The sequence below is a fragment of the Macaca nemestrina genome, chromosome 19 (genome assembly GCF_043159975.1).
Source record: "Macaca nemestrina isolate mMacNem1 chromosome 19, mMacNem.hap1, whole genome shotgun sequence".
NCBI lineage: Eukaryota > Metazoa > Chordata > Mammalia > Primates > Cercopithecidae > Macaca > Macaca nemestrina.
In genome coordinates, this window is record NC_092143.1 from 80,345,423 (window position 1) to 80,359,249 (window position 13,827).

At 41.6% G+C, this 13,827-nt stretch overlaps 1 protein-coding gene across 1 annotated transcript in view; it reads left to right on the plus strand.

Annotated features, from left to right (window-relative positions):
• LOC105478891 (RAB31, member RAS oncogene family) overlaps positions 1-13,827 on the plus strand; it is a 150,918-nt gene that overhangs the window by 133,353 nt on the left and 3,738 nt on the right. Inside the window, exon 6 of the mRNA XM_011736614.2 lies at positions 349-458. Within this exon, the coding sequence (XP_011734916.2) occupies positions 349-458 (110 nt within the window). The remainder of the gene's footprint in view (positions 1-348; positions 459-13,827) is intronic.

The following is a 13,827-nucleotide window of genomic DNA, read 5'->3' on the forward strand; positions in this document are numbered from 1 at the left end:
TAATATTGAGTCACGTAATGGGAAAAAAGTTGAAATGAGCCGTAGCTCTGAAAGTTGAAATGTGTACTGCCATATTCATCATGGTTTTCCTTGCTGTTCTGGAATTCTTCTGTGGGAGCAGGAACACTGTTTTATATATGCATATCTTCTCTTCATGGATACCAGAGACTGGGTTTTAAACTTTAAAAAGTCTCACTAATACTAGGCATCCATTCTTGCTGAGTGATTGAGTTATTATTCTACAAGAAGATAAAGGAGCTGTTGCCACACAAGCTGTTTGGTCTTTTGGGTGATTTGTATTTTACAGACGAGCATTCATTTCCTGTCTGTCTTTGACCTCTTTTCCAGGGAGGTTCCCCTGAAGGATGCTAAGGAATACGCTGAATCCATAGGTGCCATCGTGGTTGAGACAAGTGCAAAAAACGCTATTAATATCGAAGAGCTCTTTCAAGGAATCAGTAAGTACCTGAAATTGGTTTTTCAGTCCAATTGCATTTTGGGAGTCAAAGGATAACATTTTAGATCTCTAAAGTAGGACATTTCCTCTGTGTGAATTTATCGGATGCCATGGATACAAAATCTACAGCTGTGCAGTTGTTAACACCCACTTCTCTTATCCTCTCGATTCTAGAGTTCTACAATTCTGTACTCGAAGCTGTTCACTCTGAGTTCTGTAAATTAAAATGAAATAATCCTGTTGCAAAAATAATATTTATTTTAATTGAAAATTATGCATTCTATAGCATTTTATGTTAGTATATTGAGGGTAGGAGAGTTAAAATAGACAAGGTATAGAATTCAAAGTCACCCGTTAGATGGGATGACTTTAGGCAAACTGAGGGAACGTTCCAGTAATTTTTTTTGCCGGATAAACTCCTACAAAAAGTAATGTCTCCATTGTGTGTGACCCGAAATTGGGAACTGGGCGCAGGGTTGGTGTGTACAGGTACCATTTGTGTCTGGTGAGCTAATTATGGAGGTTGATAGCCTCCATCCTGGTCCCAGTGCTGGGTCCTGTGACGCTTACGGTATGCGGGCTCCCGGGGAATCACCTTATCAGCCAGAGCTGGTTCCCAGTTAATGGCCCTGCCAGCATATCTATCTGCAGCTGCGAGGCTTCCAGCTCCACAGATTTAACCTTCATAGGTTCTCTGGTTGTGTCATTCTGTTCCGGATTCTGCCAGAGAAGTCCCTGCTGACTTCCCAGACTTTCCCGTCTGGGAAAACTGCTCTGAGACACCCTCGGGAAAGGTCGACTGGAGCATTATCAGGGACGTTGGGAGAAGTACAGGTGTTTGATGAAATGCTGGCCCTGAAGTTCCTGGAATATCCACCTTAGGAGGAGTTGAACCCCAAAACAGCAATTGTCCTCAAATATCTTAGCTCCAGACAACTCCAGAAGGGAGACTGATGGTTCGATCTCTCTCCTGCCTAAGGTCGTTTTTGTCAGAGCTCTCAAAGTCAGAGAAGCCGTGGCTTCCAGAACAGTTTTGATTTCCGTTTAGCTGGTTCGAGTGCCTTACTTGAGACTCCAGGAACCCACAGGAGGGAGTCCTGTTTGTGTTGGTTTGATGGAGAATTCACTGCGGATGAGGAATTCTGACCTGCCTTACCTACACTATGCAGAGATATGCAAAAGAAATGTGCAAAAGAATGGCCCGGAGCCTCCCCTCCCCGGCCGCTGGCCCTTCCCTTCACTGGGGTCCTCACCCCCTTCCCTTCTTACCACCTTCCCTTTCTTTCCTGCTATGATTTCATACTCCCAACAGAATAGTTTCAGACTCCTTGCTCTGAATGGCTGAACTCTAGCAGGCTGGGGCTGGAATTTCAGGTGGGAAACCCCACGCCCCCACACTCCTCTCCCTTCTCCATCGTGGGCAGCGGATACAGATGCTCTCTGGAGTTCTGTCACTCTGGGTGACATCTAAGTTTGGACTTGAACACATTACATTAGCCTCACATTTCCTCAGATTAAACTCATTCTCTTCTGGAGGTGTTAGGCTTTTCTGCTATGTTCAGCTATGAAACATTTTGTTTTTCATGGTGGTTTTAACGAATGACGCTAGATAGCTCCTGAGGACGATTGCCTTAGCACCTTCCATCCTTACAGCCCCGTGTATTCCTCAGAGCCCCCTCCTCTTCCCTAGCTCCCTGGCCTTGGAAGTCCCCCAGCACAGAGAGCAGTGGTCAGCCAGGGGAGCCTGGTGCCTTCTGTGACCTGAACTTCAGCTTGAGGTCTCTGCACCAGCTGGGAGACTCTCTGAAGTTTATGAAAGTCATTATTAAAATTTTAAAAAATCAAATAAGGACCCGAAAGAGAGGAAGCCTGAGCAGGAAGTACTATACTAATATCATTTTTTTTTTTTTTTTTTTTTCTAAGACAGAGTCTTTCTCTGTTGCTCAGGCTGGAGTGCAGTGGTGCAATCATAGCTCACTGCACCCTCCACCTCCTGGGCTCAAGCAATCCTCCCACCTCAGCCACCTGGGTAGCTGGGACTACAGGTGTACACCACCACACCCAGCTAAATTTTGGGATTTTTAGTAGAGTCAAGGTCTCGCCATGTTGCCTAGGCCAGTCTCATACTCCTGAGCTCAAGCAATCTTCCCCCATCGGCCTCCCAAAGTGCCAGGATTACAGGTGTGAGCCACCACACATGGCTTGTAGTAATAACTTAAAAGATATTTATCCAGTATAAATCCCTTCCTGTTTGTGACAGGGACTTTGAACAGTTTAATTCCTCAGATCCTGGTGGTCTACTTTATGAAAAAACAAGTGCTTTGCTTAAACATGGGTAATTATGGTTTCAAAGTAATTAATTCCTGTATAAACCATCAAATACCCACATCACCTGATCTTTCATGTCACCTAAACAATTGTTTGTTTCTGTTTCATTATACTTTGGTTGTAATTGCCTTAACAAAGAAAGCTTGTAAGTAAACAGTCATGGCAAAACCTCAGTCTGTCCATCTGTCTGGCTATCCATCTGTCTGTTGTCTATCCGTCTATCTATCTGTCTGTTTATCCATCTGTCCATCCATCCATCTGTCTGTTCATCTGTCCATTTGTCTATCTGTCCATCTGCCTGTCTGTCTGTCTCTGTCCTTCTGTCCATCTGTGTGTATATCCATCTCTCTAGCTGTCCATCTGTCTATCCATCTGTCTATTCATCTGTCCATCTGTCTGTCTGTTCATCTGTCTATCTGTCCACCCGTCTGTCCATCTGTCCGCCTGTCTCTCTGCATGTGTAAGTACTGGTGCCCATCTTTTGCCTCTTTTCTCCTTCAGGTGAATTTCTTCAGAATGGGATTCTGTAGCCTAATTGCAGGTTAATTTAAAACACACTTCCAAGTGCACCTAAATATATTGCAACAGACTTTTCATTTATTTTTCTTTTCCCTGTTCCTACTTATATTACATGTGCTCCTCCCTGAGCTTAAAATAGAACTACATATTGCTGACACCTAGGCTCCCCAAAGCAATGTTCCATAGTCAGCTATGCCTGGAGAAAAGATGCAATACAAAGTTCAGGAGCTGTGAAAATAAAAGCCCTTTAAAAAGGTGTGCTTAGACAAAATTAGTTCACACTGACTGGAATGAAGAGATGAATGTTTCTCTTTTGCATTCCCATAGTGTTCATAAACCAGAAATGAGACAACTGTGTTTTCTGAACATTGGCAAATACAGTGTCTAACTGGAGACTGCTTACAAAAATATGTTATCTTTGTAAAGACTGAAGCTACCCTGCAAAGGATTTAGGTGCTGCTCTGTTTGGGGTGATCTGTGCACAGTTTGTCCTCCTCATATATATTGTCGTCTGATTGGTATTCCTCCAGGCACCCTTTTCTAAATCACATTTTTAGACCTACTGTATCTGCCTGCATGTGCTAATTCTCTTCCAGGCATTTCTACCCAGGGTTTGTTTATTTTTCTTCCTTGGGCTCTTACACCCAAGGAAGAAAAGTAAAAACTTGAGGTTACTTTTGGTGTGTTCTGTCATTTTGACACTTACACATATTCTATCTTTAAATGATATTCCAAGCGTTTAGGTGTTTTAGGGAGATCGCAAGTTCTTTGGGAGCTTGTCTTTTGTATTCCCCATAAAGCTGAGACTAGTAAATGGAATGGTGCTAAATTCGGGGTTTCGAATTTGGATCTCCGTCCTCATCTCATGATATAAAGTGAAATGTAATCACTTTTCTCTGGGAATTTAAGGTTGAAGAACAGCAGATTAGACCAGCCTACTTACTCTTGATTCGTTTATTCACAAATAGATACTGTGCTCTTTTATGGGTAGGTGCCATGCTAGACCCTGGGGACGGCAAGGTGACAAAGCCCAGTGACAGCGGAGATGGGGAGACAGCTGCGGGTACAGTCAGATCGGTGTCTGGTGACTCTTGGTAATCAGTGCTGAGCAGCGAAGGAGCGGACTGTGAGAGGTTACTATGGGGCGAGGGAGTGGCTTTAGATTGGGTGGGGAAGGCCTCCCCGAGGAAATGATTTAAGCTGGACTGAAAAACAAGAAAAGGCCAGTGGGCAAAGAGCTATCGGGCAGAGCAAACTGCAGGAGCCAAGTCGAGGCAGGAAATGGCAGGAAACAGCCTGGTGCTTTTAAGGAAGAGCAAGGCGTGCAGTGGGAAGCTGTGGTGAGAGACTCAGAAGGGCCTTGCCATGGGGGTAAGGGTGATCTTCTGAAACAATTGGAAGCCCCTCAAGCTTTTTTTTTTTTTTTTTTTTTTGAGACAGAGTCTCACTCTGTCGCCCAGGCTGGAGTGCAGTGGTGTGATCTCCGCTCACTGCAACCTCCGCCTCCCGGGTTCACGCCATTCTCCTGCCTCAGCCTCCCGAGTAGCTGGGACTACAGGCGCCCGCCACCTCGCCCGGCTAATTTTTTTTTTTTGTATTTTTAGTAGAGACGGGATTTCACCGTGTTAGCCAGGATGGTCTCAATCTCTTGACCTCGTGATCCCCTTGCCTCGGCCTCCCAAAGTGCTGGGATTACAGGCGTGAGCCACCGCGCCTGGCCAAGCCCCTCAAGCTTTGAAAGCAGTAGTGCAGAGTGTCCAATTTACATTTACAAAAAAAGATCACACTTAGAAGGAGGAAGATCTCTGCCTGTGTCAATCAGTTGGCATGCGATTGTAGTAATCCAGGAGAGAAGTGGCTTGGATGGGGGTGGAGGAAGTGGAGCTGGATTTCAGAAATCTTCTGGAAGAAGAACCAGTAACACTGGAAGCAGATGGGGAATGAGGAAGACGGCATTACCAAGAATCATCCCCGGGTTCTGTTTCCTGGAATGAGGAGGATTGGCATAGGAACAAGTGCTCTGAGCTGGATTTGGTTATGAGCCTAGCATATGGGATTCTGGATTGTGGGGAACCCAAGTTTTGGTTTGTAGATCATTATTATTTTTTTATTTTTAGAGATGAGGTCACGCTGTATTGTCCAGGCTGATCTTGAACTCCTGGGCTCAAGTGATCCTCCCGCCTTGGCCTCCCAAAGTGTTGGGATTACAGGTGTGCGCCACCATGCCCATCTGGTTTGTGGATTTTAATTACTCTACTCAAATATCTTTTTTAAAGTATTTTAACTTTTCCTGAGGGCAAAGAGAGGTGGAGCTGCAGTCTCAGCAGAAAAATGTCTGGATTGAGGTGGGACCCAGCAAAATAGCTATGCTTTTGCTCTAGTTAATTTAAATATTGACTATGGCAGAGAAAGCAGGACTTTCTCCTGAAAATTATACTTGGAGACACTAGAGACATTAGACTAGGTTTTATATTTGTTGTTAGTTTGAGAGCAAAGTGAGAAACATTTGTTTTACTAAGGTGAATATATGGGCATGGTGGTGTGTGCCTATAGTCCCAGATACTCTGGAGACTGAGGCAGGAGGATCCTTTGGGCCCAGGAGTTTGAGGCTGCAGTGAGCTATGGTTGCGTCACTGCCCTCCAGCCTAGGCAACAGAACGAGATCCTATCTCTAAAACAAATAAAAAAGGTAAATATATTTAGAGGCACAAGCGTATTGGCTTGGAAAATTGGAATAGGGTGTTAATATGAAAGACAACAAGTTAAGACTTGTGGGTAGTAATCATGTCTTGTTCTGGAATCATTTGTTCACAGAGTGTTGTGCTATAGGCACCTTTGGTTAATAGCAGGTTTAAAAAATTTTAAAGCAAAGCAAAAGGTTTGCAGATTTTATAATAGTACAGCAAGCTGTCAGTGAAGGTAAGTTTAGCAGTTAAGGAACAAGGAAATGACAAAGACAAAGTTTGTCCACTTTCTTACCCCCCAAAACATTAATTGACCAAATGCAATCCACTTAAGAAAGTGGACAAACTTTCTTACCCCAAAAACGTTAAGTCAGTGAATGTGAAATAATGTCATTTCAGCATATGGGCAAGTTGGGTCTTCAAAAGGCCTGTCTTTTATTCCAGCAATTCTAAAGAAGAAATTGGTCAGGTGTGCAAACATAATAACAAGATTTAACATGTATGGAGCTCTGATTCTGTGCTTTTGTTGCCATTGCTGAAATATATACTAGCTCATTAATGCACCCTTGATCCTATGGAGTAGGCACTGTTATAATCCCTATTTTACAGATGAGGAGATTGAGGCCTGGAGAGGCTTGTAACTTTCCCCAGGACACACAGCTAATAAGTGAGAGACAGGCAGGCAGGCTCCGGGGCACATGCTCTTAGCTTGTCTATATCGTGTCTCATTGCACAGCCTGGTTTATTGTAACATTATTCATGATAGCAGAAAACAGGAAATCACTGAACTGTCCAAAAGTTAGGAAATAGTTTTTAAGAAATCATGGTACACCGATATAAACGGGTAATTCAAAAGGATGACATAAATCTTTGCTGACATAAAAAGATAAATCGTGGAATGTGAAATGGAAGTTACAGAGCAGTTCATATAATATCCTGATTTCATGTATTTCATATTTCATATTTCATAATATATTTTAGTATCATATTTCATATATTTCATAATATATTTCAATATATCATATATAATGATAAATAATATATTATTCGAAGAATATATCCTTCTTGGAAGGATACATATCAAAATGTTAACAGTGGTTGTTTCATGGTGGTCAGATACCAGGGAACTTAAAAAACACTTTATTATGTAAAATTTCAAACATATGCACAAGTACACTGAATAATATAGTGAGCCATTGTTTACTCAGAACGAAACTTGTGTCATCTCTATCCCATCCTGTGCTCACCACCTGTATTATTTTGAAGAGAATCTCAGACATCTAATTTAATCTGTAAATATTTTGTCCATAGTTTTCTTAAACAATGACAACTATGTTATCATATGAATAACCAGAATACTGTTATATTAATTGCTATCACAAATAAACAGTCGGTGGTCAAATTTCCAAAAAGTTCATAGTTGTCATAAATGGTTTCTTTGTTTGCATGTTACCATTTGTTTACATCAGAATGGAAATAATCTCCACATGCTGGGATTAGTTGGTGTGTCTTTTAGGCCTCTCTTAAGCAATAGCTTTCCATTACATCTTTCTTTTTTCCCCATGTGCAATTTGTTTATCCAAGAAATTAGATCAGTTTTCCTGCAGAGTTTAAGACAGTATGGATTTTGCTGAGTTCCTTTTTTTTTTCCTAAGTAGTATTCCGTTGCATGCATAAACCACAATTTGTTAATCTATTCACCTAATAATTGGATTGTTTCCAGTTTTGGGTGATAACCAGTAAGGGTGCTATAAGCATTCATGTACAAGTCTTTGTGTACGTAAATATCAAGGAATGGAATGGCTGGCTTATCTGGTAGGTGTGTGTTTAACTTTCTAAGATTAGAATGCCAAACTGTCTTCCAAGTGGTTTCACTACAATATATTAACACCACCAAGGTGTGGGAGTTCCAGTTGCTCCAAGTCCTTGTCAACACTTGGTACTGTCTGTTTGTAAAATGTTAACCATTCAAAAGGAAGTATAGTGGTATCTCATTGTGATTTTTGTTTGCATTTTCCTAATGACTAGTAATGTTGAGTGTCTTTTCATGAGCTTGTTTTCAATTTGTATAACTTGGTGAAGAGCCTGTTCAAATTTTAACCATTTTATATCGGGTTGTTTGTCTTCTTATTGTTGAGTTCTAAAGATTACTTATGTATTTTGGATACATATTTTTTATCAGATATTTGTTTTTCAATTATTTTCTCCCAGGTTGTGGCTTGTCTTCATTTTCTTGACAGTGTTGTTTGGAGAAAAGAGGTTTTTAATTATTGATGAAGTATAGTTTGTCAGATTTTTCCCTCTTGATTTGTGCTTTTTGTGTCTTATAGTTTCTAAATGTTAAAATAACAAAATTAAAGGGATACATCCATATAATGGAATAGTATAAGGGATAAAAAGGAAATGAGCCATCAAACCATAAAAAATGTGGAAGAACCTTAAATGTGTATTGCTGAGTGAAAGGAGCCAATCTGAAAAGGCTACACACTGTATGATTCCAACTACATGACGCTCTGCCAACTACATGACACTCTGGAGGAGACAAAATTGTGGAGTCAATGAAAAGATCAGTGGTTACTGTAGGTTATTGGGGGAGGGATGAATTGGTGGGTCACAGGATTTTTAGGGCAGTGAAACTGTTCTGTCTGATACTATAATGGAGGATACATACTATTATACGTTTATCAAAACCCATAAAACATACAGTGCCAAAAGTGAACCCTCCTGTGAACTATAGACTTTCCTTATTAGTAATGTCTTCAGCAAATATTGGTTCATCAGTTGTTACAAATGTTCCACTAAAGCAAGATGTTAAAAATGGGAGAAATTGGAGATGAGGAGAGGAAGGTATATGCCAACTCTCTATTTTTCACTCAATTTTTTCCCGTAAACCAAAAACTGCTTAAAAAATGAATAAAGTCTATCAATTAAAAAAAAGAAAGGGAAAGGTGCCTTTGAGTGGTAGGGAAGCCTAATGATTTTTTTTAAGGTTTTCTTTTTTTTTTTAACTTTAAGTTCCGGGATACATGTGCAGAACATGCAAGTTTGATACATAGGTATACATATGCCATGGTGGTTTGCTGCACCTATCAATCCGTCATCTAGGTTTTAAGCCCTGCATGCATTAGGTATTAGTCCTAATGCTCTCCCTCCCCTCGCACCCCATCCCCTGACAGGTCCTGGTGTGTGATGTTCCCCTCCCTGTGTCCATGTGTTCTCATTGTTTAACTCCCACTTATGAGTGAGAACACTTGGTGTTTGGTTTTCTGTTCCTGTGTTAGTTTGCTGAGATGATTTTAAAGTAGCTTATATCCCTCTGTGTTGGACACCTCGGCATTTTGGACCAATTGTGACCTCCCTGATTTCCCTCGTGTAGGTGCATCACCACTTCTTTACCTCCCTAGACTTTTAACTTCAGATTTTTTGGTCTTTGTCTCGACTCTCCCGCCTCTAGGCAGTTGTCACCTCCTGCCAAGCATCTTCCACAGTTTCCCTTTCCATCTGTGCTTCCTGTTTCCCCATGGTACATTTAAGGCTCACTTAATCCCTGACCTGGGCTTTCCAGGCCTTCTGACCCAATGAGCTTCTCACCTGAGAATCCATTCCAGTCCTATATAGCATGTAGCATGTTCCTCTTTATCCTAATATTCAGGGCCTTCTAGTAATCCTAATATTGTCTTCTTTGTGACAGCAAAAGGACAGTGATAGGGAATAACTTCAAGTAGCATGTGTGTGTCCCCCAGTTCTGCGTTCTTAGGACGATGTTCCATGATCGTGAGTCATTGCTGTGTTCCAGAGACTGCCTCTCTACATGGCTGGAGGCTAGAGGTCATTATCAAGAGTGAATACTGCCAAGTCCTAGCAAACTTGGTCAAGTTACTCATCTGGATGATTCAGAAAATCAGATCGAGAAATAGATGTTACACAGCAACTGCCAGCATTGCTAACACCAAACAAAAGATAGCCATGCCTAGTAAATACTGGAACTGGAATGAAAGGAGAGAAGAACTACATACAGTGGAATTGTTAGGGGGGAATCAGCGCTCCCTGGTCTACTACACAGGGAAAGGGAACAGCCCCAGCTAAGCTTGCTGTTTTATTTTTGTTGTGTGTAAATGCATTACAGACCAGTTCAGAGCCAGGATAAAACTTACAGGCTAGGAATTTGTTTTCACATACTGTGTTCCTGTGGAATCATTTCTAAAACCTGCTTTTCCTCTAGGCTGTCAACTTTCAGGAAAACTGAACTTCAAAAAAAAAGTCCTTTAAACTTCTCCTAGACAGCATCTTACAAAATCCAAACCCTATTAAAATAAACACTCTGGCCTCAAATTTATGCTCAAGGACAACTTGTTCTGGAGGCTGAGTACTTAGAGCACATTTTGTAAGAGTGGAAACCTACAGGCGAGGCTCAGAGCCTTTTCAGATGTTTGTGTATATATTTTTGTCCTGCTGTATGCCCGTGTAAATAATACTGATTCAACAGTGTTCCAAGGTGATCACCTTGGTACAGAATGCCGTGGCCATTTTCCAAAACCATGTCTTTGTGTAAGTGCCTTGAACCTTCCGGTGAGTTCTGAATACCTTAGGCCCTAAGATCGGGATTTGCGTTCGGGGTTTGCGTGCTGGTTTCACGTTCTGGTTTCCTGGTGCAGGCTCCCTTCTCCTTTTAAAGGTGCCGGCCTCATTGTTAGGATCTGGCTTCCCTCTGTCTCTGCGTGGAAGCATTTCCTTCTCCCTGTGTTTGAGGTTGGCATGTGTGTGACTCATCGCAGGCTGGGAGTTTTGTAGATGAGCAGCGTGGGTCTGGGTCCACTGACTGAACCCTGAGAATCGACGGTGACCATGAATCACACAGCATTTCTCCCCGCCATGCAAAACCCATGAGCCGTGCCCAGAAGCCCTCGACTGCTGGGGACTCCCTCCATCTTCATTGCTTCCTCCGCTTTTAGTGACGGCCGTGTGTGTTCCTTTCCCACATTCGCTCTGTAAGTGAGGAAGGCCCGGAGGTTTTAAATAACTGGTCCGAGTTCAGTGAACTGGAATGCTGACTCTCTCACTTCTCAAGACTCTTTCTACCAAAGGAGAAAAATGAAGTCTGAGAAATATTTTACTCTAATAAGTGAAATTTTGAATATTCCGAAGATAAAGGAGCCTGGCACTCCTAAGAGGCCAGGTTCAACAGCTGATTCAGGAGTACGGCTAAGAGTTCAAAACATGCAGGAGGGGAGTCTCCTTGAGACACAGCCAGGCCTTCCTCAATTTTGGATTCTAGGCATCAGTGCTCATTGCTGACTGGGGAGAGAAATGAGAGGCAGCAAAGAGGAAGGAGGTGGCAGAAAGCGAGGAAAGGTGTGGACAGACCGTCCTGGCATTCTACTTTGCTATCTGTACGCTCTTTGTTTCTAGATTTTCACTATACTTTTGTCATTTTAATAACTGTCTTACATATAAATTTTTTCTTTAATTTATATACTTTCCAAAGCAAAAAACTTATGGAAACAAGACATGAGGGAAGTAAAGTCGTGGAGGGCTAAAAAGCTAATGCTGTTGTGCTAACATTAGAGTTAGCATAAGGACACCACAAAGTTGATGTTAGCATAGGATGTTGATTTTGATACTGTAAAAAATGCTGAAATGTCAACTCCTTTTACTGATAAGTAAACAGCTCTTGGCTCTTGGCTAACTAGGGCAACAGCTATACCCACGAGAATTATAGTACTGTCCAAAAATATTTCAGGTGCAAAAGCAAAAGTCCTCCTCGGTGTGTAACACACTCAGGAGGCCCCTGAAATATTACTAACTTCAATAATGATGTCACTCGACACTGTCACCTCTTTCTCTTCAGGAGTAAGTAACTCTTTATTGGCAAGATCTGACTTGGCTAGATCTTTAAAGAGTACTGGTAGTCATTGGAGACTTCCTTCTCTATTTATCACTTAAGGTTGACCAAGTAGAAGAGGCATTTTGTTTACTCCCTTTTAATTGTGATAAATTTAAAAGAATAGCTTGTCCAGAAAAGGAAACTCATACTTAGGTCTCCTTTGCTCCTGGGTTAGGACTGAAGTGTTTTGGGGATGGCCTGCAAAAGCCCCGTAGCTCTCTGTTGTCTACGCAAAACGGCAAAAGCCACAGCTGCAGGAATTGTAGCAGGCTTTTCATTTGCTTCATCGTCAAATGAAGATCTCTACTATTACTTTTGAGTTTGGAGTTAAATGCTGGTGACCTTCATCTTTATGCTTAATTAAGCGTTGGTGACTGTCCATACCATCTGATCTACGCAGTGTATTATTACCTTTGAAATCAACTCTTTGTGTCCCTTGTGGAAATGCACCTCTCCTGGGGTGTTTTTGACTCTCTCTATGGTCATTGGGTAACATCCACTTGCATTAAGACTTTGTCAGGGCTCAACACATGGTCCGTATTCCGTGCTTTCAGTGCGTGTGCAGATTCTTCTCTTACTGGTTTTCTTGGACTGTACTGTTCTCTAAGCAAATGCCCATGTGTGACTTTTTTAAGATGTGGTGGGGAAAAATAAATCAATAGCACAACCAAAAAAAAAAAAAAAAGACCTCGTCTTTAGAACCAATTTCCCTTTCACTTCTAATTACTGGTTCCTTAGCAAGCAAGTACACTAGCCTCTATATATATACACACATACACACACACACACACACACACACACACACATATATATATTCATTTTAGGCTAGGCCTGGTGGCTCATACCTGTAATCTCAGCACTTTAGGAGACCAAGGTGAGAGGATCACTCAAGGCCAGAAGTTTGAGACCAGCCTGGGCAACATAGCAAGACCCTATCTCTAAAAAAAAAAGAAAAAATTATCGGGGCGTGTGATGGCGCACACCTATAGTCCCAGCTACTCAGAAGGTTGAGGTGGGAGGATCCCTTTAGCCCAGGAATTCGAGGTTGCAGTAAGCCATGATCAAGCCACTGCACTTCAGCCTGGGTAACAGAGTGAGGCCCTGTCTCAAGAATAAAACAGAAACCTCAGTTTAGACCTAGTGTTTCATGCCTTTTTCAAGGGGGATAGAAAAGTAGCAGAGAGAGCTAATGTGGTTTAATGGGAAGAGCACAGGCCTTGGGACCCATGAGGAAATCAAGGTGTAGATTATAATCAAAGCACCAGCTCTACTACTGCCTATTATTGATGGAACTTTCAGCAAAGCGCTCAAGTTCTTGAGTCACAGTGAAATGGTGATAATAATGACCATTGCGTCAAATTCACAGGGCGAGGTGAGGATGGTGTTTGTGAAAATCTTTGAAAACTGGGAGCTACTAAGGTTATTTCCAGATTGCATTGCCTTTTTTCAGAGAACAATTTTATTGAGATAAAATTCACATACCATACATTTCACCCATTTCAAGTGTACAATTCGGTGGTGTTTGGTATATTCACAGATCCATGCAACCATCAGCACAGTCAATTTTAGAATAATCACCTCATAAAGAAACCCATACCCTTTAGCTATCATCTCCCTGGCCCCTTCTATTGCCTGATTAATTTTTATTTTGTGTTTATTTATAGAGACTCTCTGATAATTTTTAAAATTAAGTTAAGTAAAAATAAGATTACTTTGTGGATGACATTAAAATACTGTTTCCTATGAAAAGTGTCTCTGTAGAGCTTTCCAGTTAATGATCTAAATGCCTTGGCAGGACGAGGGATGATGAGCTGAGTGTTAGTAAATGACATTGCTAGGAAGATTACAATTCAAATCCATTTCTATTTTGAGAAGCAGAAAAGATAGATGAGTACTCACTGTTACTGTTGAAGTCACGGTACCATGAAAGCTGCTCATTAAATCAGGACGGGTCT